Source organism: Thalia democratica, chromosome 7, assembly GCF_965202585.1.
Source record: "Thalia democratica chromosome 7, ktThaDemo2.hap1.1, whole genome shotgun sequence".
In the NCBI taxonomy this organism is placed as follows: Eukaryota; Metazoa; Chordata; class Thaliacea; order Salpida; family Salpidae; genus Thalia; species Thalia democratica.
The window spans coordinates 7,818,561-7,845,771 of record NC_139171.1 but is presented as its reverse complement, the minus strand read 5'-3'; the positions used below and the strand labels follow the sequence as shown (position 1 = coordinate 7,845,771).

Here is a 27,211-nt window from a genome sequence, read left to right as displayed (position 1 = left end):
GCTTTTTACAGATTTAACAAATTCAAAATAATTTTTGAGATATAGCCGGTCAAAGTCGGAGGCAACAATAGGATCCTTATGGGAGGCGCAAACTAAAACGGCAAATAACTAGAAATTACTAAAAATCTATCTCCTCCTAGGTTTTTTGAGATTACTACCTCAAACTTTCAGGAAATGTTCCTTGCAGTATTTAGAAAATTCTGTCAGAACAGAATTTGAAAAAATTAAAAAATAAAAATTTTATAACAAATAAACAAAAAAAAAACTGTTTTTTTTGTTTATTTTTTATATAAAACTTTTATTTTTTCTTTTTTTCAAAATTCCTTCCGACAGAATTTTCTAAATATATCAAGGAACATTTCCTGAAAGTTTGAAGTAGTTATCTCAAAAAATGTTGAGAAGATAGATTTTTAGTGAAATAGTCTATTTTTGCCGTTTTAGTTTGCGCCTCCTATAAGGATCCTATTGTTGCCTCCGACTTTGACCGGCTATATCTCAAAAATTATTTTGAATTTTTTAAATCTGTAAAAAGCATCTTGTAGCTTAGTAAAAACAATATAAAATAAGATAAAAAACCAAAAAAGGGTGTTTACCCCCCCCCTATGCCCTTAAATAATTTCCAGCTAAAAACTCAGGTCGAATTTTGTGGGTCCCATACAGTTTCCATTGGAGTGTTTTCAAAAAATCAAATTCTGTCAAGGGGAAATTTTGTTCAAATTGCCTTAAATTTGCACAAGGTGTTTTTGTGATATTTGCCAAATGTAAAGTTTTTTTAGCAGAAAAGTCAAAGGTAATTGTATTTATAAGCACCCTAATATATATTGTGCAGTATATAATATAAGTAAAAAGTATGTTTTTTCAACTTTATCTATGCATAACAGATTTATTTTAGAACTATTAAAGTAGAAAATAGTTTTTGTTTTGATTGTTCTGTAGCTTTTTAAAACCACAGTTATTTTATTAACATTTAACAAAATGGTTTAATTGAAATTATCATGATTTTTCAACTAGGATATTAATGAACTACAATAAGTTTGTTAAAATAGTTTATAAACAGCTGCTATTTACAAACTTAGTCGAAAATGTAATTTTCAAATAATCATAATATAAAAGTAAAGTTCTACTGCTCATCTATAAAAATATATTTTATCATTTATGCTGCTATAAGTTTTAGGGTACTAAGTAGTTAATTTAACTGTATAGAAATATTTTTTTTTTCATCAAACATAGTTATTTTTTGTTATAAATTGATAGAACTTTCTTTATTAGTGAAATTTGGTAATTACAGCCAACTTTCTTCAACTTTTTAATATTACTGTGGTAGCACAATGTTTAGTCATTAACTGTTTTTCTCAACTAAATCATAATAGTAGAACAATTTTAAATCAACGACGGTTGTAAAACATTTTATCATTAGCGAAACATTCTTGAATGTATATTGCAGTAATTTTAGTTTTTTTTTTAATTTTCACATACTACTTCAGCTACATAGTTACACGGTTCACTATTAAATACTCTGTTTAAATGTGCTTTTAATCATTTGCTTATCTTGCAGAAACGTTAACATCATGTCTGAAAGTTTAAGTAAAACACTTTTATTATTTTGTTGTTGTTTTATACTGTTTTAAATAAATGGGGTTAAATAGATTATATATAAAGCTTAAGTTTCTTATCTCACAAACTTTAAAACCAAAAACTTGGAAACCAAAGGAATTGTTTTCAATGCCTCAATACTGTATATAATGATTTTTTTACTCTTTTTTGTTCACTTGTATATTTTTTAATGCTGAACTCACTATACAACACAGATAGAACTAATAAAATATGAAACAAACATTACACTTGCTCCTACAACTTAGTACAGTTTTTTCAAACCTTTATATGACTTTTCGTTTGTTTGTTCTTCATAGAAAAAGTATGAGTTCTTTTGCTTGCAATACGATGAATTTTATCAGATACTGAAAATGGAGACTTAATTGAAATGTAAGTATTTTGTTAAGTATCTTCTATGTAAAGAAAATACTCAAGGTTTTTTATTTAATCAAAAATTAAATCATATAGATCTAGTAATTTTAATATTTTTTGAACAAGTAATTTAAAAACTTTACTTACTAGTTTTGTTGCCATTTGCATTATTCATAAATAGACTTTTGTATAGAAAAGTTTTATTTTTAAACATTATCTAAAAATTTTAGTTAAGATATTCAAATATACAATTTTTTTGTTTTTTGTAATAAAACATTTTTATGGTTATATTTTGAAATTAACTCTTTCACAACATATTGGTAAAATATGACAAAATATTATGGTTAATTTTGTTCAAAAAAGTTATAAGTTGTTTTAAAGTTCATAAAAAAAAAATTCTATTTGATACTATAAATAAAGCATAACTATGCTTAAAAACAAACTTGCATAAACCTAAAAAATGTATCAAATCAAAGTTTATGTTTTTTTGTTTATTCTCTTTTATACGTGCTCTTGCCTCAAAACAATGATTTTTTTTTGGACTTTTTGAGTTATATTAACTATAGTTTTGCCAAAAAGCACTTTTGAGTTTACAGAAATGCGTAGTAACTTAAATAAGCAAAAAATAAATATATTGAAATGTTACAAATCTTCAAATGACTTGTTTTGTTTTTCAATTTAAACTATACCACACCAGTTAAAAAACACCCAAAGAACAGATGTACACAACTTCTTATGGAATTTTTGTGTACTTGTTAAAAGCAAGCGTTAACTTTGACATGAATTTCTAAAATATTTCAAGTAAATTTTTAACAGAAAATTAGTAAAAAAATTCCATACTAAACTTACATAATTTTTAAAGTACTCGAAGCAGAAAAGAGATAGAACCAGTTATAAAAAAAAGAAACCTAGTTGTTTTTGTCAATGTATAACTTTTAGTTTAATATACAGTCCTAAGAATATTATTTACCACTTGTAGTCCTGTTTGTGTTCATATTAATAGAAATCATTTCAAAAGTAATTATTTTATTTTGTATTTATCATTTATAATTTTGAAGTTACATCTGACTCTCAGGCTATTTAGGTCAGTTTAGGAAAAGTTTGAAGTTTTAAATATTTAATAACTTGAGTTATTATGAAAATGTATTACTATCGTTTTCAAAAAGGAATTTTCAAGTAACCATTTTTGGATTAAGAAAAACAAAGTTGAGATTAACTTTTATATTTGAAACTATACTAAGGTCATATGGAGGGTAAGGTCAATTTTAACAAAAAAACAGTATTGACCCCTTGACCCCTATATTTGTAAAAATATAAATTGATTTTAAATAATACAAAGTTTTAGTTGTCTTTTGATATGTTATTGTAGGACTATTCAATACAAATGTACAGGTTGCAATTTTTTGATTGCACTTTTTCTTGGAAATTCAAAATCAATTAAAAGTTTATTTAATTTTATATTTGAGCTAGAAACCTAGGTTTTTCCAAAAAAATTCTTTTAATAGTGAAGAAAAATGAGATGTTGGAGTTTAATAAATGTATTGTGAGTTATTTAAATAATAGTCACAGATTAATTTTAAATCTTTAAAAATATAAGTAAAAAAAGGAAGAAAAATACTAATTTTCAGTGAATTATTTATTTTTCTTTCTTTTATTCAAGGAACCTATTAAACCCATTGACTTTGGTTGCTTATATCTTTAAGGTTACTCAAAACTTTGTTGAGCAGTAAAACGTTATTGATAACTAAATTATAAAGTATTTATAATATAAAATTATGAATATTTTTTAACAAATTAAAATCAACTTTTAAAAAACAAGGTATACCTATCAAGCTGTTAGAACAGTTGTGTAATTATTATTTTATTATTAGCTAAAAATCTTTTGCGCATACCAAGTTTTTCTTATGATGTTTACAAGCTTACAGTGTAGATACACCTTTTAAATAATAGTTGTTATATATGTGTGGTACTTAGTAACCAAAGGGTAATAGTTAATAGAGATAACAACATGAATATTTGATAACTCTATCAACATTTTAGACTAATTTGTGTCGCAGGCTTTTTTGCTTAAAAAAGTAACAACATTTTAACACATTAATAGAAAAAAAATAAACTTTTTATTTGATACTAAATTATTATTTAAAGTATAAGATCCTAAAATATTTTCAAGTGTTAGTTGCAGACTAAAAAAATAATTGTTTAAGTTACATCTTATTTTAATTATCTTTTTAGATAAAATTTTACACATATAGAAAGTCTGCTTCAAATGTACTTAAACTTAGAAGTTGTAAATGTCTAAAAGCTTTTTATAGTTTAAATTTTTATAGAAAGTATTTAATTGTTTAAATTAAAAAAAATATTTTATGTTTCAGTATAAACAATATAAAATAATGTTTGAGTGGGAAGAAAAAAAAATCAAGAATAATTTGAAGTCTTTATGCATAAAAAAACTTGTTGACAAGTACTACTTTCTAAAAGATATTGCAACAGTACAGCGGCTCGACTTGCTCATAATTGCTTTTCAAAAAGTCACACCGTTTTTATCAGCAAATTTCTATCCCAAGTTCAAGCTAGATTACATTGGTGATTTTGAAAAGTTCATATGGTTCGTGCACTATTTTGTTTGTGACTCTGATGAAGTGAACTTGTTTACAAAGGACTTCAACGCAACTACACTGACAAACCGCATTATAAAAAGCAAGGCACATGGGGAGGTTAAGTTCATTGGCCAAAAGTATTTGGGTGAGAACATAATTTTTGCTTTTTTACCAACGGTTGAAAGATTCAATGATATGATGGATCCTCTTCTGAAAGTAGCTGACGCCCCAACAATCAACCAAATGTTCAAAACCAATAAAAAGTTGCCTGCTAAAAAAAAGCACCACAAATATATGAGTGTGACAGTTGTTAATTGTGACTTTGTGCCTGATGTGTTGTTTTGTCTAGTATTTTTTGATTTGCACAAAGGAACTTTGTTCAACTTTGGCCAGACATTGAAGGAATTGGGTTATCCAGGGATAGTGATAGACAAGAATAGTACATACAAAGCTTTGGCTGAGTGTATCTTGCGATGCTTTTCTCAATATTTATATTGTTTAAGCTTTATAGGCATTAAAAATAACAGCCTTAACATCATAAGAATTGTTGAGAAAATGAAATGTAATTCAAAAAAAGATGCTCTGAACAGAAAGACTTCTAAAGTTTTTAACAGGTCACTCAAACTCTACTCTCATCTAACAACAGCAGAAATAAACATGCTTGATATATCAAATGAGCAAAAAAAGTCTATCATAAAATGCTTGAACAAAAATCTAACCTTTCTAAAACTGACATTTATCCAACCAATAAGCTTTTTGTTGTACGTGGGTAAGAAACTCAAAAACCTTTGGAGGTTGCATGTTTATTATGTAGGTAACCAAGGAACCATACATTGGTTTGGTAGGATTTTTTCAGTTGAACCAAGCAAGTACTTTGATGAACTGAACGACAAAAGCTTGTCTGTTTTTAGCAACTTAAAACATTATAAGTTTGCCATCAGAAACCATGAAAAACTGACACAAGATTTTCTATTGAAAACTATTTTGATCATACTGAAGTGTTGTAGGAAAACTTTGGTAACTTTTGAGTTTGAGTGTTATACGCTTGATGATATCAAAGAAGTAATTGATTTTATTTGTTCGAACTGCGTATCTTTGAAGGTTATCAGATTCAAAGATCTACCTTATTTGACTGACAATGATGTTATGAAGCTTGCTAAATTTGACAATGGCAATGAAATGTTAGTAAAAGTTCTGCAATGCGAAAAAGTCACTCAACAAGGTGAAGAGTCTGCTTTAAGGTATGTGGGAGAAAAAAAGTTGAAGAAAAAGTTGATGTTTTATGAGAGTTATTGAAATATACTTTGTATACACACTGTAGATAATAAAGTTGATATGGTTTTTAAATATGCAAGTATTGTTTTACTTAAGAAAATAATTGTAAAAACTGTATTAATAACTTGTTTTGAATGTATATAAAAAATAAGAATAATGTGAACAAAATTTCTAGGCTTCAAATTACTGAATTTTGTATAGAAATTAAAATAAATTGTTTTGTTAAAAGCTTCTACATCTCAAAGAGTTATATAGTTTTAATTTTACAAACAAACAAAAAAAGATTTATTGTTTTGTAAACTGTTTTTAAGTGTAAGTAACCCAAAGTTTGAAAGGTAATATATCAAGTTTTAATTTTTTAGATATATATATCTATAATATGCAGTAAAACATTAACAAAATTTATGCATTTTTAATTTATCAATACATAACAGATTTCTTTTAAAAGTATTTAAGTAAAATAAAATGTTGTGATTTTTAATAGCTTAATTAAACCACAGTTGTTTAAACATTTAACATAAGCTTTAATTTAAGTTAATCATGATTTTCAACTTGAATCTCAATAAACTACAATCAGTTATTTAAAATAGTTTTAAAGTATGTTCACAAAGCTGCTATTTAAAAAAATTTGAATCAATAAATAATTTTCAAATAATCATAATATAAAAGTAAAGTTCTTCTGCTCAGCTATAAAAATATATTTTATGCTGCCATAAGTTTTATGGTACTAAGTAGTTAATTTAAGTGTATAGAAACATTTTTTATTTCATCAAACATAGTTATTTTTTGTTATAAATTGATAGAACTTTCTTTATTAGTGAAATTTGGTAAATACAACAAATTTTCTTCAACTTTTTAATTAATCTAACAAACTGATAGCAAAATGTTTAGTCATTAACTGTTTTTCTCAACTAAATCATAATAGTATAATTTTAAATCAACGGTGGTTGTAAAACATGTTATCATAAGCGAAACATTCTTGAATGTATATTGCAGTAGTTTTAGTTTTTTTTTTTAATTTTCACATCCTACTTCAGCTACATATTTACTTTGATTTTACACGGTTCACTATTAAATGCTCTGTCTGAATGTGCTTTTAATCATATGTCTATCTTTGAGAAATGTTAAAATTATGTCTGAAAGTTTAATTAAAACACTTTTATCATTTTGCTGTATTTTTATGTCGTTTTAAATGAATTGGGTTAAAGAGATTGTATATAAAGTTTAATCTGTTGTTTCACAATTACAAACTTTTTTTTAAATACTTGGAGACTGAAAAAATTATTTTCTATGATTCAACACTGTATATAATAACTGTTTACTTCAATTGGTCCACTGTTTATTTTCAATGCTGAACTCACTATATGACACAGATAAAATTAACAAAATATGATATAAACTTTTTACTTGGTGCCCCCTACAACTTAGCACAGTCTTTTCACATCTGGATATGACTTCCATTTGTTTGTATACACATAGAAAAGAAAAGTATACATAGAAAAAGTACGAGCAGTTTTGCTTGTAATACTGTTAATTTTATCAATCACTAAAAATGAAGACTTTCAGTGCATGAGTTTTCTAAAAGGTAAGCATTTTAAACTATATGTTATTGTATAAATCAAAAATCAATATGGTTTTTTATATAATAAAATGGTAAACAATATAAACTTAGCAAATTCAATGATATTTTGAACAAGTCAGTTGTAAAACTTTACTTACATACTAGTTTTTTTGTCATATGCAAAATTTATAAATAATTTTTTGTGTAGAAAATTTTTATTTTCTAACAGTATCTAAAAATATCAGTTAAAATATTCAAATATACTATTTAATGTTTTTTTAATGAAATTACCAAGGTTTTATCCCTAAGTAGTTTGAGTAAAAGTTTATACAAGTTCTATATTTCAGCCCCTTCCAGTATGTTACTTGTGTGCAGTCATTTGGAACGACTACCCTATATCTTGTGACGTCACAAAAATGAATTCATGACATCACAAGCTAAAAGTTTACTGTTTAAAACACAAGTTGACAGAATCAACAAAATGTATGCATGACAGTGCTACAGGTTTTTGTTTTAAAGTTAGCTTTCTATATGTCTTTGTTACACACTCTGTTTGTCAGCTAACTGATACAACTCTTAGTATGGTTTACACAGTGTAAAGAAATTACATGATTTGTAAAAAGAGTTTTTTTTAAGTTAAAAACTTACACCATGTTTTTCGATTGTTTCTAGATATAAATTTTAATTATAACTTTGTACGTATTTTACTGTTCCTTATGTTAAGTTATCTGTCTCGAGGCGAGCTCTACTTAAAAAAACTGATAAGACTTTTATTTGTGTGCCGAAAATAATATTTAAGGCTTGAAAAAACGATGTTGCAAAGCTGCTTAGGCTTATTACTTTAATATTTGTTTCGATTAGAAAGGTTAAAAGTAGAAAAAGATTTTTGTATTATTTGAATTTGAGCATGTAGTTATAAACAAACATGTATATTCAAGATTCTGCATAAATTAAAAAAAAACCCTAAATGGTTTAAGTCTACAAAGATTTTAGGATTAAAAAAGTATTTATAGCTATTTCGAGGTACAAAGTACAAAAATATATAAATTTTCACTCTATAAGTGGTTTCAAAATACAGAAAAATTTTATTGAAATGCAAGGCATAAATTGCACCTAGTAAGCAAACTTTTATTTTGAAACATATCCTGACTGACTCAGTCTACTTAGTTCGCCTTAAAGAAAGCATTTGCCTCTCTGTTTACACGCTTTAAATAAAAAAATACATTTATTTGAAAAAAAAATGGCTATACAAACATCAATATTGTAAAACATCAATATCTGATATCCAATTGTGTAAAAAAACTAATTTATTTTTAGTCTTTTGAGGTAAAACTAATTTAAAATACCTTATATTAGTTTTTAAAACAGCGATATAAACACTAAATGAGTAATACTATTGTAAATTAATCATTAAAAATTAGTAAAATAAAAATGATAGTTATTTGTTCAGGATGATTGAAATCAGAATATGTCACGTGTCATGTCCACACTGTTTAGGGAAATTCCCTACACATCCTGGACTTTATGTGGTTTGCCATGTGTGGTGGATGCTGCTAAAACTATTTATCGAAATTTACCGAAAGGCAATTGTATTTTTTGTTTGCTGTGATATTATATTATAATATTTTAATAATTGTATAAAATTCATAATTACTTTTTTTTAATGCTTGTAACTTTTACAAAGTTGTTTCTATTTTTTAAATTTCCTGTTAAAAATGATTTAGTTATTGAGTAAATTTATTTTATTTATTTATTTGCTATTTAGTTTAAGAAAATTTTTATTTATATCCATATAAGTTCTAAGTTTGATCAATAAATAGTAATCAAATGTTTTATTTATTTGTCAGCTTTTTTTCTTTTTTTAATTTTATTTTTAGTCTGTCTATGACTCAGTATCTCATATTATTAGGAAGCTAAAGTATTTTAACCGTTTTGTAGTTTGTATCAAAATACTTATTTTTTGTGGATACATTTAGTATTAAGTACAGTTTTTATCTAAAAAGTGTTTAAGATTTCTTTTAATCAATCAAAAATTCTCTTAAATTCCATCATAAACTAATTATAAGTTACATGCTATAATTTTCTGGTAGTTATGAATTTTTTTTTTTTGAATTCTGCTCATTTTTGGTTTGTTAACATTTTAGTAAAGATTAGTATCATTAAATAAATGATAATCCTTTTTTTTAAATTTTATATTTTAAGAAATATTTATATCTCTTTGACACTATTAAATATTGAAATATGAATTAATTTTTCATCATTAAACTCACTTTATTGTTTTATTTAATTCCGTTCATATTTTTTATATTTACTAATAATAAGTATATTTAGTTGTGTTATTTTGTTTTATAATTTAAGTATCTTAACAAAAAAGTTAAGAATAAAAACAAAATAAGTTGATTTTCAACTAAACTAATTTGTTACTTTTTATAAATCAAAAATATTGTACAACAAAAAAAATATTTATTTTTAGTAACTCGTTTGTAAAATTATAACTCATAAATATAATTTATTGAAAGTTTACTCATATGATATGTTTTTTTACATTGCGGTTTTTAAGTTTATATATTAATATAATAAAGATTTTATAAAAAGTTCTGGTCGCTAGTGCTCGACAAATTGAATTGGAGCTAAATATATTTTTACTTTTATCAAAAACAATAGTTTAGACAGCTGTTTTGTACATGAAATATAAAACTTCAGGTACACCTCAGTAAGCTACAGTTTATTACATTTGTAAAAATAAACTTAGATTTTAAATTTTTCTATAATATTTATGAAGTAGTAGAAGTTTTATTTTTCATGTACGAAACAGCTGTCGAAACTATTGTTTTATATATAAGTACAAAAATAAATATATATATAAGATGTAACGTTAAAAGGCGTTAAATCCTGGAGATCCTGATAAGCTAAGCTTATCGAATTGTATACCACAGATGTTCTTGTGTTAAAACTTTATTCCTACTAACGGCGTTTCACTGCTCTCAAATAAATTTAAAGACAGATCTGCGGAGTATCAAAAAAGCTTTAAGAATAGAGAGCTATTTCTATTCTTAGAGCTTTTTTGAGACTCCGTAGATATCATGTTAAATTTATTTGAGAGCAGTGAAACAGGAAAAATCGGAATAAAGTTTTGGCACAAAAACATCTGTGGCAAATAAATATATATAGAATTTTCTTTTACCCTTCATTAACTTAACATTACAAGTAGTGCTTTAAAGTAACTTTTTTATACTGATAATAGATCAAATGCCGGTTTAATAAAAGCTCAACTTTTTTGTCTTGTAAGATTTGTTTTCAAACCAAAAGTTCAATATTTCGTAGGACAAATATTTATTTCGGCGGGTATTAATATTACCCACCCAAACGTTAAGCTTTATATTCTCCTAAACTTATTTTCACAATTGCCCCCTTTATCACGAATTTGAAAACAAACGCCCTTATGTATTAGATATCGCCCTTAACTAGTTGAGTCATTCTAATTTTCATGCCCTTAGTATATACTATCAACCAAGGTATAACTAAGTTACTTTTTAGGAAATTTTAGGTAACTCACAACAAATTTTTAATATCTAGAAAATACCTTATTATTAGATCATCTGGTTTGAATTGGTTTTTATACTATGTTATAAATTTGATGCATCAGAAGTTTAATTTTATAAGAGATAACTTACTTTTCCAAGTGCTTCCGATTCTAATTAGGAGATAAGTCAAATTATTGAAATAGTTAGACTTATTTCAAATATGAAGGCTTTTTTAATAAGTATTTTTAGTAAATTATTTTAGTAAGCTTTCATTATATACAGTTTTTATAAGAATCTAAAATCATCTGCCATAAATAAAAAATAAAGGTTTTTTGTTTGTAAAAAACTAAGTCTCTTTTGTAGTATGCGAATACAGAGTCAATTAAATTTAAAATAAATATTGTCTGCCTAACTTTCGAAATATATAAAAAATTATCTAATTAAATAGAAATTTTAAGTTTTATTTTTCAAAAACTAAAGTTTTATTATTCAAAATATCCACCTTAAACCTTATGGACTTAAAAACTCCAAATTGTAACATTAATCTAAATTTAGTTAAAAGAGCAGGTGGTTTTAAATAAATTTAGTCAAGTTTTATTTATTATCAAAAAACAAGTAACTTTTTAATTAGCCATTTAATTTTCAGAAGCTTATAAATACTTTTGAACACAGTATTTGTATTAAATTTTTACCGTTTTCAAAAGATTTTTATCTTTAAAAATTAGACTGACTTGTTGCAAATATGACAAAAGCAAGAAGTTCATCTTTTTTCATACTTTATTTTCTTTACATATTATTTTATATACTTTATAAAATACTCAGTGGTCGTCAAACCGTAGATCAAATGAAAACGGCGACACGCGTGGAACCTTTCGAAATACTTCCTACTTCAAAAGCTAAACTGACTTATTACATAAAGTAGGAAAGTTATATTTTTTGTAACATTGTGATTTAACTTCTTGATAAGAACATACTGATTTTTATTGTTTTCTTCAATCTAAGACCCCATGGTCGGCAAACTGTGGGTCAAATTTGCAAAGCAAAGTTCTGCGACACGCGGGGTACCTTTTAACCAGAACTATATTTTTTGAAACAATTAGTAATTTTTCTAGTAGAAATTTACGTATAGGCTCGTAACTTAATGATTTAACAATATTATTGCTTATTGTACAACATTTAAATTTAAAAGAAGGATGGTATACCGGTCAGTGTTTTAAATGAATCTAAACGCTCATCCATCGCAGAACATTTGCTTAATAACTTAACAAGTGCAAACAATTATAAACTTAATAGATTTAATACTATTAAAACTAGAAGTTATATTTTCTATTTAATTAAACTACAAGTTATTTGTGTTTCATTAAGGAAACCTGTTTTAAGATAGCAAAAAGATTTCGATTATTTTTTTTTTCGTAATACTTTGTAAGGCGTGTTATTGTTACTATATTTGCGCATATTTTTACTGTAGGTTGATTATAACGTAAGTAGTCTTAAATGGTTTCAATTGTTACTAATTGCATTTGTCACTCTTTTGATTACTTGGTTATTATATAAAAATGTAAAACTTTATCTCTTGTTAGCTTTGTACTCTATTGATGAGAACAGCTCGAAATATATTTAGTTTTACTAAAATCGTTTGTCTTGTATATCTTATTGTATGATCACTGGTCAGTTATGTTCCAAAATTTTAGTTTAAAACATCATTTTTATATTGGTTGCTACAGTTATTTTGAAATAATTGCGGCGCAAGAGAAGGGAAAATTGGGCAACGACTTATAATAGGCTGCTCTGAATATACAATATTTATTTTGATTTTATCATTTCTCTTCATAAAAAACTACCTTGTATGAGTTTTGTTTTGAACTAGATTAAGGAGTATTTGTTATAAATACATTGTTATAGTTGACAAAATTAGACTAGATAAAAGTTATTAAACTAAATTAACTGGTGTCAAAAATGGACTAGAGTTACTTTTGTAATAATTTTATAAAGGTTCATTGAAATTAATTTTGATTTTTATTCAGTTTAGCTAGTTATTGATTATCAATTGATAAGACTAAACTTTATCTGGGTTTATTTTAGTTATAACAGAATTGAAGGTAAATTATAAATTAGATTAAAAATTTAACCCGTCCCCATTTTAACATACCCATAAGGACTATCCTTAAGTATATAAAACTAGTAACTAATTAGTTTCAGATACTTCTTGATCATCTTTTTTTACGATTAGTCAAAAATTCTTCTGTATACAATTTTTAGTATTTTCGAACTTCCTAATTAACGTAATGGTTAGCAATTTCAAATATGTTATTACGGTTTTTCGGTTAAACGAATATTTGTAGCTTAAGAGTTAAACGTCTTTTATTTAACGCTTCTTTTTATTTTTAAAATATTTCCTTAATATTTATTTAACGTTATCACTAATAGTTTTAAGATTTCTCGATGGGAATTACATTAACTACTTGTATAAAAAATAAATTGAAAAACTTTTTATTTTATCTATAATTAATTGTGAAATCAACTTTTAGTCTGGAAATTTAGTATTTAGTAGATAAATATTTTTATTTTTTGTTATAACTTCTGTTTTTTATTTCTTCGTACTTATCTAAAATTAAACTGTATATTATGACTTTTCTCAGGAAAAAAAGTTGTATTTTACTGTTCTATTATCCAAGATCTAAGCAATTATACCAAGTTGCATCAACGTAGTATTTTTTTTTTGTTAAAGTCATTCGAAAACTAAATTTTCATATCATGTACTATAAATCAATAGTCTTAAAGCTAATCAAAACTTCTGTACTTTAAACAAAAAACACATCTGTGAACCCGAAGTTGTAGTTTTATGCACTGCTAGTGCTTTTATTCTCTTTATCAAAAACTCTAAAACATCTAGCGTAAATTATTTAAAATTCAACGCCCTAAAAATATAGTGCTAGTCCCAAATCAGTCTCCTTGAGTCTTTTTTATTTTATATACTTCATTACAAGAATATCTGGTGTAGATTTTAAGAAGTCAAGTAACCGAATGTCTGCAAGACTGGTAGAAAATGAAAAATAAATTTTTAGTTATCAGGGATAGATTAAACTTAATCTTTATATACAGAGTTGAAAAACGGTTTTGGCAAACTTTTTCCAGGTTTTCAAAATGTTTTTTTTTTAATTACACGTTTTAGAATCGATTTTTAGTTTTGAATAAAGTTTAAATTTTTACCCATACGATTGATTTTTTGTGTCAAACCGAAATTTTACTACTTAATATTTAAAAGTTGTTTAAATACTTTCTCAAACTCCAGTCTTTTTGGCAACCCTGTATATACATATCGCTTAATTAAATATGTACATGTAAAAAAAAACTTTAACTGACTTGTTGTGCATACATAAACAAGTTTTGTACGCACTGAAAATTTTCACCACTTCAAAAAAAAGCTTACTAGTGTACACCCATGCATGACGGCGGGTGGTACTTTTGTGTATAAAACTTTGAACGTCAAAAAAAAACTACTATGACGCAAGAAGAGACTTTAAAGACAGTTTTAGCAAAAAACACTTCGGAAATTTTTAAAGCGGACTTTAAAGTCAAATTTGGCTTTGGAAGTCGGTGATTTATTAAAATATTCTGCTTTAATAATTTCCATACTTAAAACTTAATGTTCATAACTTTCGTTTTAAAAAGCTGCAGCTCAATTTAACAACAGTAATTTTTTAACTCAATTTTTTAACGCATAACGAATCTTTCGAATATTAAGTGAAAAAAACGAAAAATAAGGCAGGGACAATAGTGACACTTTTATAATTACAACAGTTTTATTGAAAACTTATTTTAAAAGTGCTTAGCTTTTACAACCACAAGTGGTCAAAATTTTTTTCAAATATACGTTTTATTTTGGCTGTATCAAACTTGAATGTGTTTGTAAAATACAATAAGATTTTAATTTATAATAAATGAACTAAAATTAAAACAAACAATTATTCGAAAATGTTAATAATTTTAGCTTATCACAATAGTAACAATCAAAGTTGTCAACTTGCATACAAGGAGAAAATAAAACTTTTAGTTATTAATTAATTTAATAACTATTTAATATATTTGTTATACATAAAACTAGGGGAAGCATTGCTTCATAAATCAATTTACAAAAAGTCAAATAGTTTACTTTCAACAGCTGTACAAAAAACCTAAACAAATTTTAAGTTTTGTTAATATTTAAACCACTAGTCTAAACATTTAATGTAAATTATTAAAAAATTATTATATAATTATAAAATACTTATTATCGACTATGCATTCTTGGTAATACAATGGAAAAATGGTGCTTTTATTAGCTAGAAATAAAAATAGATAAATGACCTTTTAAGAACTTTTTAAGTTTCAACTTAGTTTTAATTTAGCAAAAAACTCAAAGAAATAAGGTAGAAATTAGTCACAAAAACACAGAAATTAAAATAATGTTTTTTAAAGAAAAAATATTAGACAAAAAAACACTCTATTTTTAGTAAGATGCATAATTAGAAAACGAAAAAACTCAAAAGTTTAATTTTAACAAAATAAAATGCATCATTTAAAAAACATTATTTTGCAAACATATTTTTTATGAGCCTGATTTATTTAAAAATTCAAAATTTGTACAATAACCTGAACTAATTAATTTATATGTTAGAATTTAAATTACAAGTGTAAAAGTTTGTTAGGAACACAAAAACTTTTTTTTTTGTATTATCGACTACTCACTCTTGATATCACAATGAAAAAAGTTGAAAATTTTAGTAATATCAGCAAATAAATAAAACATATTATTTGAAAATTAAAAATCGTAATGTCTCAATAAAACAAAAAATTAAAGTAAATGAGAGTTCTCTATATGGGACTAATTGTAACAAAATAAAATTTATAATTTAATAAAACTAAATTGTAAACATGTAAAGTATTTTTATACAAAATTTATTTTTTTCGAGAAATTACAAAAATTTATAATTTTTTTTAAACCAGAGCTAGTTTAAATCACCAATGAGCGTGGTGCATTTCAACTACTTTCTCAACAAACTGTTTGTGGTTGGCGTACAACTTCATAGTGACGTCACAATCGACCCACCTGACACTGGAGGCGTCGTCGCCCGATTGCAACGGTAATCTGAGAGAAAATAAATTTTTAATCTATTTTACATTAGAATAAATAAAAAATACTTGTGTGCATATAGATTTAAATAGAAAACTTGAAATCTGAAAAAAATCTGTGAAAAAATTTATTATTTTAAATTGAAAACAGTCTGATTTTAGATCAGATCCTCGGCCAGTTTGATATGGAAATATTTTTTTCTTGATAACTTTGCCAACACAATTTTCATGATATTTACCGGATAGTATTAGTACAATGATTTTTATACATTTTAAAAATATACCTTGTTAACACTGGTACTACTTTTAGTTATTTATTTAACCAATAAATTTACCTTGCAACATTAGTCCCATCATCATCATGGTAATTATAAGCAGCAGATATTATCATAATATTTATACTTATTTACAACTTATTAACTAATTTTACCTTGCAACATTAGTCCCATCATCATCATGGTAATTATAAGCAGCAGATATTATCATAATATTTATACTTATTTACAACTTATTAACTAATTTTACCTTGCTACATTAGTCCATCGTCATCATGGTAATTATATGCAGCATAAAATTATCATAATATTTATACTTATTTACAACTTATTAATTTAGTTACCTGGCTACATTAGTCCCATCATCATAATTATATGCAGCAGAAAATTATCATAATATTTATATTTATTTACAACATATTAATTTAGTTACCTGGCTACATTAGTCCCATCATCATAACTATATGCAGCAGCAAAACTATCATAATATTCATGTTTATTTACTATTTATTAATTTAATTACCTTGCTACATTAGTACCATCGTCATCATGGTAATTATAAGCAGCATAAAATTATCATAATATTTATATTTATTTACAACTTATTAATTTAATTACCTGGCAACATTAGTCCCATCATCATCGTGGTAATTATAAGCAGCAGTCTCCATCCAGCAATTGTCTGTGTTCCTCGGATCGTCTACTATCCCTTTGTATACCTGGAATAAATTGAAAATATTTTTCACATAATGTTGAAAATTGTTTACATAATTAAAGATGTGTAAATCATAGACTAAAAACTCACTTAATAGAAAAAAATACAGAAGCAACTGTTAATTTATGTAAACATAACTTAATAAATCTTACACATTACACGAATTAATAGGTAACAATTTTGATTTTGTTCAAGTTTTATCTAAAAACGAAAAACACGATCGTCACAAATGCAACAAACTATAAATTTTTAGAAAAATAAAGTTTTAGACTAAAAATTTGAACAAGTGCCAACTTTGACAGAAAACACTCATATAAGAAAACACTCAAAAAGTCGACGAACCAGAACGCCGTTGTCGAAAACTCGTCCAATGAGAGCGGATAGTTTCTGTTTGTCTTCTGCTGATTGTTCAATACTATTCAAAGCTTCCTCACCGAACTCTCTTTTGAGCGTTGCAGACACTTGCTCACCGCTGTCAACCATCCCCTGGAAAAAATTAAATGTATGAATCAAAATGTATTGAAATATATATAAAAACTTTATTACGTATACTAATCCCTTGAATTTAAAACATATATATTTGTATATATATTTATAAGATGTAACGTTAAAAGGCGTTAAATCCTGGAGATCCTGATAGTTAAGCTTATCGGAATATATACCACAGATGTTTTGTGTTAAAACTTTATTCCGACTAACGGCGTTTCACTGCTCTCAAATAAATTTAAGAACAGATCTACGGAGTATCAAAACTATGGAGTCTTTAGAGCTTTTTTGATACTCCGTAGATCTGTTCTTAAATTTATTTGAGAGCAGTGAAACGCCGTTAGTCGGAATAAAGTTTTAACACAAAACATCTGTGGTATATTTTCCGATAAGCTTAACTTATCAGGATCTCCGGGATTTAACGCCTTTTAACGTTACACCTTACATATATACAAATATATATATATACAAACTTTAATTATTCTATTTTAAAAATATTTATATTTATTTCTTACTCCCAACTGTCTACCATTTCCTGTGGTCCATAATAAAATACATTTTATTTCTTAATATTTTTAACCTATTTACAAATAATTGTTTCTTACCCTACCATTCTCTTGAAATAAAGGAATATTTGTAGTAGACATTTTATTTCTTTTAACTACTACTTACTTGTGATTATTATCATTGCTTTGATTTAGAAAAAATAAATTTTATAAACCTTTAATAATCGTATACCGTTCTCTTTGAACTAAAAAGCATGTATATTAAGCAAGAATGCCTTTACAGTGCCTCAGTTTAAAAATGCATTGTAAAAAATCCTTGTGAGATAAGGAAAAAAACATTCAGGATTAAATGGTCTTAAAATGTGGCAACCCTGGTTTATTTTTACAAACTAAACGTACATTTTAAAAATAATTTGCTTTTGTAAAACTTTTTTTTTTTATTTTACTGAAATGGTTTTATCACACATTTTCTCCAGTCCAATCGAAGTTTTGTTTATTTATAAAAAAGCTTATACTAATAAGTAAAAAAATTATTAATAATGTTATGTTTAAACATAACTTATATTCAAAAGTAATTAATTGTTGCATAATATTTCTTTCAACAATTCCCATTCAAAAACAAACAAGCATTACCTCAATTAAGCATTGAACAAATCATTAAAGTAAATAAATTTTGGGCGTGATAAAGGAATATTTCAAACTTCAAATGTTTAAACTTGGTGTTTGTATTAGGCGTAGTAAGCGTAAAATATGTAAAAGCTTTATTGACAATTATAGATTGTTAAAAAATAAGTTGAAATTCATTGCCTAGTTCGACTTGAAAAATTCATTTATTCATATTATGTTATACCAAATGTCATTACAATATATTTTTTGTCAAATGTAGAAGTATTTACTGGTTATAGTTTACTAAATTTTATTGAATTCTGGATTGTTGAATTACATAGAATTTAAAATCAAAGTGATGAACATAAAACATATTTCATTTTGAATTTCTATAACAGAAAACATCTTAACTATTTAGAAGTTGAATTTCAAGTTACATAAAATCTATATACTAAGTAAAATAATTAAATTGAGCCTAAGGTATGTTAGTATAATTAACTTACTAAAGGTTTATTAACTTTAATCTACTTAATTGTATACATAAAACTAATATAACTATTAATTAAATAGTTATTTATACAACATATACCAACTACACTAAGTGTCATATATTAAAAACAAAATTCTTATGCATTACAAATTTATTTAATTTCATGACACAAAGTTAAGTAAAAGGTTTATTAGTATTTAGTTGTTTACTTTATTAATCTCACACGTGCTATTTAAGTAATTTCTATTTAAATATTTTCATCTGAGAAAATATATAATAATTCTCTACTTATCTTACCCCTGGTAGAATACATTGTTTTGAAACTATTTATTATACTTATTTTACATTTTATACAACTAATTATTTTTTCATCAACCCCTGCTATAAACTTAACTTTTATTTTAATCTTAAAACAAGACTAATTTTTACATATATCTTACCCCTAATATCTAAGTAATATTTAAGTAAGTTTTGTTACAATTTGTCTAACTATTTTTTTCACTTATTAACCCTAGTAAACTATTGTTTATATACACAACTAGTTCTACCTCTAGTAAATAAACAATTATTTTTAAATAACTTAATATATAGTTATTATTTACAAATATATTACCCCTGATTTATAAAATATTTTAAATTACTTACCCCAGGTATGGCCCATTGTTTGGAGTCTTTTCTTTCGATGGCAACAAACTGCAATATTGGCTTCTTGCTAGCTTCATGAACTATTTTTTCATTCTTATCATCTCTTTTCCACCTGTTTATAATGATTACTGGTTTATTTAACTAAAAACTAGTTAAAGTGTAGCTATAATTCAAATAAATATTCAAAAAAATAAAGTTTTTGAACAAAATTAAATTGACCAAAGTAAATTTAAAATTTTATGACTGTATAGCACAAACAATATGTTGAAAAGGATTATGGGTATAAATAAAATGTTAAAAAAGCACGAATAATCAAAAAACAGAAAAACAAAGAATATTCAACAAATATGTAAAAAAGTAAGTTGCTTTTAATCAACAACAACATTTTTACTAAATAACCATATCTTATTACACAGTTGCCAAATGTTTTTATCAAATTTTCTCTAGGATTTTCAAAGTACACATTTTTTGGTATATTTTTAGTTTTTAGTTAAGTTTAAGGTGAAAAATTGTGTTAAATAGCATAAAAACACTGAAAAAATACTGTAAAGCTACTTTAAATGTGTTTTTGAATAATTATAAACTTTGATGATGACAAAAACTTTTTGTGTCAAATCAAAATTTTATTACCTAATATGTGATAAATGTTTAAAATTCTAGGTTTTTAGTGATTTTTGTTCAAAATTCCAGGTTTTTCCACAATTCCAGGTTTTTTGGCAACCCTGTTATTATTAAAACACACAATAGTATAATCAAAACCACAGTATTAAAAAACTTAATTGATTTCAATCAGGGTTGCCAAATGTTTTTCGCAAATTTTGTCCAGATTTTCAAATTTCTTAAAGGTTTTTAAAATTACATATTTTAAGGTGTATTTTTAGTTTAAAATTAATTTAAAGGTAAAAACTGTGTTAAATAGTATAAAAAAATTGAAAGGATATCTTAAAGATTCTTAAAATGTGATTATTAATAAATAATATATATGATGATGACAAAACATTTTTATCTATACAATAGATTTTTTGAGTGAATGAAATTGAAGTTTTACTACTTAGTATCAAAAGTTGTTAAAAATTCCAGGTTTTTTAGTAATTTTTGATTAAAATTCCAGGCTTTTATCAAAATTTCTCAAATTCCAGGTTTTTTAGTCTAAGTTGTCAAACTTCAAGTTTTTTGGCAACCCTTTTTAATGTAAAGTTGTTAAATAACCTGTTAAAAATTTGTCTCCTTGTAGTTAATTTTGAAACAAAATTATAATTTAAAATGGTATAAAATAGCATCTTTTATTTTTTATGTATGTACAATATCTGACCAATCAATTTTACTTGTTTTGGTTGGCCTTTCAAACACAATTTAGTTTCGGAAGGAATTATGTCAAATTTACTATATTATAAGTAAACCCTTAATTCCTTACATTGTATGAGCTTGTTTATTTCTAAGTACTATAGAAAAAATGGATATAAGGCTGAAATTCTACATGTTAGAAAAATCAAAAAACTTATACTAAAGCTGCATATCTAACATTTTTTTTGCACCTGATAAACATGATTATAGTTACCTAGTACTAAACTACAAATTTAAGGGAATAGGGGGGTCCGTCTTTATTTTTTTAACTCGACCTTATTTTATAGAGTTTTATCTGAGCTAATAGACAGTTTTAACCGCTTGAAAAAAGTCAAAGTTTAAGATATGAGCGATCAAAGTCAGAGACCTCAATAGGTTCCTAATGGAATACGCAAACTAAAAAAAAAAAACAAAAAAAAGACCATTTCATTTAAAATCTATCTTCTCTTTCATTTTTTAAGCAATCTTAAAACTTTCACAGAAAGTGTATTTTTAAATTTTAAAAAGGCTGAACGCAGAAAATTAAATTTTTACAAAAAAAAAAACACTTATTTTTTTTGTTTTTTCAATCTAAAATTTTTATTTCCAAAATTCCAACATTCAAAGTTTTTTAAACTATAAAAGGAATTAAAAGTTTAAGGTCTCTAGCTCAAAAAATGAAGGGGAAGATAGATTTTTAGTGATTTTATAAATTTCTGAGAAAATTGACCCTGAAAAATTTGTGGTCCATATGTTTGTATTAGAAACTTTTAATAAAAATTACAATATCTTAAAAGTTGAATAAGATTCATTAATTCCATAAAAACTGGTTTGTAGTTTTTACTTTAAGCGTTCATATAAGATACAATGTTATTTTTAGTAAATAAAAGTCAACCCCCCTATGCCCTTAATTTGTTACAAATTAAATAACAACAGTTACCTAGTAACAATGGGGTCCGCAGCATGATTTGGTCCCCACCTCCCCAAAAGTCCCTGACCACGGATTCCAGTCCTTCCCTGGGGGTTCAAGGGGATTTTTCCATCCATGACCTGGAAAAATACTTATTTTATAACCAAATTTATAAAAATAAAACTTTTAAAAAAGTAATCAAGTTGCATATAAGTACTTTATTTAACAAAAAAAAAATTACATAAGAAAAAATATTTTAAAAGATCATAAAAGTGTTTTGTTAAATTATAAACCAAAAATTTTGTCAACTGGAAACTAACTAAAAAACAATAGCTTGAAACAATAATATGGATCAATCAATAAAACATTTTCAATATCACTTAGAACCTTTAGACATAGTGCTAAATATCAATTTAGTTCAAAATAAATAAACAAATAAGTTATTTTTAACTAATAAACCTCATACGTTCCTTCATAACTGATTCTGTTTATCTTCCCATCCATTTTGTTGTAGCTTGGATTGAAGTTTTCCATTTTGCTAAAAAACAAACAATTTTGAATTTGTAATATAAAGTTGCAAACTTTCAGTTTGAAACTTGTGCAACTTAGCTAAACTTAGCTATAATATTATGAATCAAAAAGACTTTTATTTTTAACAAAAACATAATAGGGTTTTTTTTTGTATCAAAATAATACAGTAATTAGTAATACTGTGAAGTATTTTTTTATAATTTCATTTTTCAAAATACAAAAAATATGCATAAAGAAATTAGCAACAATTTTTAAACTAGAAAAAAAAAATCAACAAGGTTTAAAAAAGTCTATAAAAACTAATTATGTGAAAAATTTTTAGCAGATAACTCATAAAAATTGGCTTACTAGAATAAAATTATTATGTAAAATAAAACTATACAGATGATAAGAAAATTTCAGCAGGGTCTGACAAACTGGTAAATGAAATTAATTTTATATAAAAAACAATGATTGTTCATATTAAAAATAAACAAACTTTTAGCCAAAACTGGTGAAATAAATTATTTTTATTTAAAAAATGATGATTATTTATATTAAAAATAAACAAACTTTGCAGTAGGGTCAGCCCACACAGGAGAGTTCAACACAGGTTTTGAGGTGTAGCATGGTGGGTTGTAACCTTTTAATTATATATTTTAGTTTTTATTTTATTTTTAAAAAATAAGTGTATATATAAATCAAGTATAAAGACAAGATGTAAAAAATGTGGGTTTTATCCTGTAATAAGAACAATGTAAAAAAATGTAGTTTGTAACCTTAAACATTAAAATAAACAACAATGTAAGCTGTATTCTAAGACATCTAGATAAAAGAACAAGTTTGAGTACAGAAATCTAGTATATAACCACATAAGTCAACAATTATAAAAAATACAAGCTGTATCCTTAGATCTAGAAACTGGTTAGGAAAGGTTGATACAAAATTTTGGATTTTACCCTTTTAATTCAACAAAAACTAACAAAATTTAATTAGAAAAACAACATTATTATTTTTAACCTTGGAAGTCAACTTTCCAGGCCTTCTTGTCTCCAGGCACATCAGTTCTTTCAATGCTGGATTGCGGGTAAATCATTGTTGGAGAATTAGTAGAAAAAGCTGTATCAAAAATACAAGATAAAATAAAAGTGTATCGAGTTTTTGTGAAATAAATTTAAATTGTTGTATAGGACTTTGTCGTAAATGCTATATAAAACACACATACTAGAAATAATGTGCCAAGCAACTGTTGTAAAAAAACATTGTCAGTGAATTAACACACAGATTCAAAAAAAAAAGTATTAACCACTTTTAAAATATTAAAACTATTGTAATTTAATTTGTCGTTAAAGCTGTTTTGTATTATACAATTCATTGATAAAGTGCATTTCAACTAAATGGTCAAAAACTTCAAAAACACTGGGTGAACCATAAGTTGTTTGAATGTTAACAAAAACTGTTTATTTACAATAACTACAACACATAAAACCAATGCTAAAACGTAATAAGTAAGGAAACTTTAAATAAGTTAAAACAAATATTTACTATGAGATGTATTTTCATTTCAATTAATTGTTTCTATGAAATAACTTCATGCAGTGTTTTCTGTGGTGTTGTAGTTGATTATCTCAAAAATTCAGGAAGGAACTGTTTCAGAGATCTTTTTTTGTTTACATTTTTGAGTAGTGAAGGATTTCATGCTCAAACAATGATAATTTTAGTAAAACATGCATGGGTCATGTCTTACATTATAAGAGTTTGAAAAAAAAAAGTGTGGACCATTTAAAATAGTCATAATTAAGTGTATTTTAAAAATGTTAAGACTTTTTTTTGCTACAGTGATCATCAGAAAATTGAAGGTCTAATTTGGAAATTTACAATCAAAGATATTTGTATAAATTATAAAAAATTTGAAAATTGAAAACAAAACATCAACCCTGGAAAACACAGCAAAGTAAGAATATTAAAAATAATAATAATATTTTCTGGCTAAAACATTGGTTGGAGTAAAAATATCAAAAAACAAAAATTTCTCTAAGGGAGATAACTCAAAAAGTCAAAACCTAATCCAATAGATTTTTAAGCAAATGAGTGTTCTTTAGAATAAAAATAAATATTAGTTACATTTAAAGATAAGGAAAATAATTGGATCTAAACTTTGGAATTTTTTAAGAATTGCAAAAAATGCTAATCAAGCTAACTTAACATTCCTAAGATTTAGCTCAAAAACTAGCCTGATATTTAGGAAAGTATTCCAATAAGCCCAAGTTTTTGAAACATTTCAAATAAGCCTGCGGTGCAACATAACAAACTTCAAAAATTTAAATATTTTCTTAAAATTTCAAATAACCTATTATATTCAAAAACTTTTAATTATAAGTAACTTTATTATTAATTATAAGTAACTATTTATACAGTGATACAAAGATTAAAAATTTAACAGTGTTTGATTGCAAAATAATTTAAAATTGCTAAAAATTTAATTATAGGTTAAAAGGCTACCTGGCTTATCGGTGCACTATGAGTTGTGAAAGTTCTGTATAAATAAGTCTAACTTGAAGACAATAAAAAATGGAAAATATGTATTTAATTGGGACTTCAAAACTAATGACCAAACATTTTTTAAATTTTCATTAAATATATATAAAAAGTTGGAATATTATATTTAAATAAATAAAGACAAAACAATTTAACATACATTTTTGAAATTTACTGAGCAAATTATTTCTAGTTGGAATTTTTGTTGTTAGTTGACAGGTTGCTAAAAACATGAATAAAATTTGTTTTGTTCCATTCATCAGCTATTGAGCAAATAGAAATTAAAATAAACATGGTTCAATTCACTAACTAGGGGACTTTTTATTTGTAGTATATCAATTCACATCACATCTTAACCAGTCAGTTATAAATTCAAGACATTTCTGATTGATTATGTTTCATATACTTTTATTTTAAGTTTTATTTAAGATTTTTTTGATTTTCACGTTCTAAGGTTTCATATAATTTTATTTTAAGTTTTATTTAAGGTTTTTTTGACTTGCTTTAAAATATTAAATTAAGGTGGATAGGGATATAAAATACATTGAAAATTTAGGGTAAAATTGTATAAAAGGAGTTAAGACTTAAGATTTTATTAAAACATAAAATTTAATATATAACTTATAAAAAAAAAAGACAAATTGATAAAAACAGTGTTTTTTGTTTAAAAAACTTTGTTAAAATTGAAAGTAAATGTAAATTTCAAAGTTAAATGGTTTTCTAACTTTTAAAAATAAGCTAAACATACAATTCAATTTTTACTGTATACAATTGGTAACAATTATTAATATTAGGTAATTTGTAAACACTTAAAAAGGGATATTGATGTTACATAAAATACCACATACTAAGTATCATTAACTTAAACCACATAAAATAAATGATATATTTTAATACTTTAGTTTAATTACAAATAAGCTGGCTTGAACAGCTTGTTGAAGTTTGTTCGGATTATAATATGATTAAAAATGTTGTCATCGACAAATAAAAATTTAACTTGAAAGTTTAAAACTTGTTGATTGATATTGTTATTTTATTTCAGTCATTTCTTATTTTTGTTTAGTTGAAGGTTAAAGAAAATAAACTAAAAGGCCAGTTGTCATACAGTCACTCAGTATGATAGTCAGAATAATAGTTACTCATATTTGCTGAGTCAGCAAAATTAACTTATTTTTTATTTTGTTGGTGTTTTTAGTTTTAACTATTAAAACTTTACTTTTTTGCTAAATTATTAATATTTAGAGTAGGGTAGATGAGGAATAAGGATATAAAAGATATAACAAAAGCTTTAAAAAATATATCTGACTTAGCAAATTAGCAAATCAAATTGACCTTTACTTGGTTTACTTTCCAAAATAATCGAGTTTCACTGAGTTATTGTTCAAGATTTTTTGTTATTCCAGTATAGTGTCCGGAAACCTATCTAAAATTTTTAACAATTTAACCAAGTATGAAATTTTAAGGAAAGTCAAACAAATTTTTATTTAATGTTCAGATCTCTTAACTTTACTAATTTTGTTTACATGCAAAAACTAAACTAAAAGATAAGTTGAAAAAAAAAGTTACTGACCGAGAGTAAGGGTAGGGGTAACAAACAGTGATAATAAAAAAAAGATAATTAATAAGTTTTAATATTAATATACAAAAAAATGAACAAACAAAAATAAACTATTAAAAAAAAATCTACTGAGTACAGACCGATGGTATAGGTTAGGGGTAAAAGCAGTAGTGAAATTTAAAAAAGTGTTTAAAAAAATTAATTAACAACAAAAAAATAAAAGACTACCTACCGAGGGTAAGTATTAAGAGTAAAAGTGATAGTAAAACAAAATAAATAAGTAAACTGCATTAACAAAAAAATTAAAATATATAAGATATCAAAAAAAAAAAATTCAACTAATGCAAAAGTGTTTAGTGCAGTTTTATCTTTTTACAATTTAGTCCCCTCGTAAAAAGTGTCTTCATGCAAAAGTATCGTCGTGCAATTTGGTTCCCTCATGCAATTTTGTCTGCTCGTAAAATTTTGACACCTACCCTAATTTTTTTTGGTCGCGCAAAAACTTAATTCAAGTATTCTTTAAATTCTTTTTACATTTAAGAAATATTCAACTTTGATGTCTCATTTTCTTTTTTCTTATTGACTATTGTGTTGATAAAAAAACGACCAGTTTTG

General features: G+C 25.1%; 1 protein-coding gene and 1 long non-coding RNA gene across 2 annotated transcripts; one reads left to right on the top strand and one right to left on the bottom strand.

The window, feature by feature from the left end:
• The first annotated feature begins 7,297 nt into the window (after window positions 1-7,297).
• LOC145841076 (uncharacterized) lies at window positions 7,298-9,063 on the top strand. Its single transcript, XR_014370144.1, has 3 exons — window positions 7,298-7,422; window positions 7,746-7,902; window positions 8,849-9,063. It is a non-coding gene; the product is annotated as an uncharacterized LOC145841076 (long non-coding RNA).
• Window positions 9,064-15,745: 6,682 nt separating this feature from the next.
• Window positions 15,746-25,298, bottom strand: LOC145840203 (ADP-ribose pyrophosphatase-like). The gene is made up of 9 exons (XM_082947372.1): window positions 25,199-25,298; window positions 23,521-23,619; window positions 23,074-23,143; window positions 22,450-22,528; window positions 22,021-22,130; window positions 19,758-19,869; window positions 17,367-17,510; window positions 16,928-17,028; window positions 15,746-16,050 (listed from the first exon to the last, which is right to left on the bottom strand). The coding sequence occupies exons 1-9, from the start codon at window positions 25,296-25,298 to the stop codon at window positions 15,921-15,923; spliced, it is 945 nt and encodes a 314-aa protein (XP_082803498.1). The 3' UTR covers window positions 15,746-15,920.
• Window positions 25,299-27,211: the final 1,913 nt, after the last annotated feature.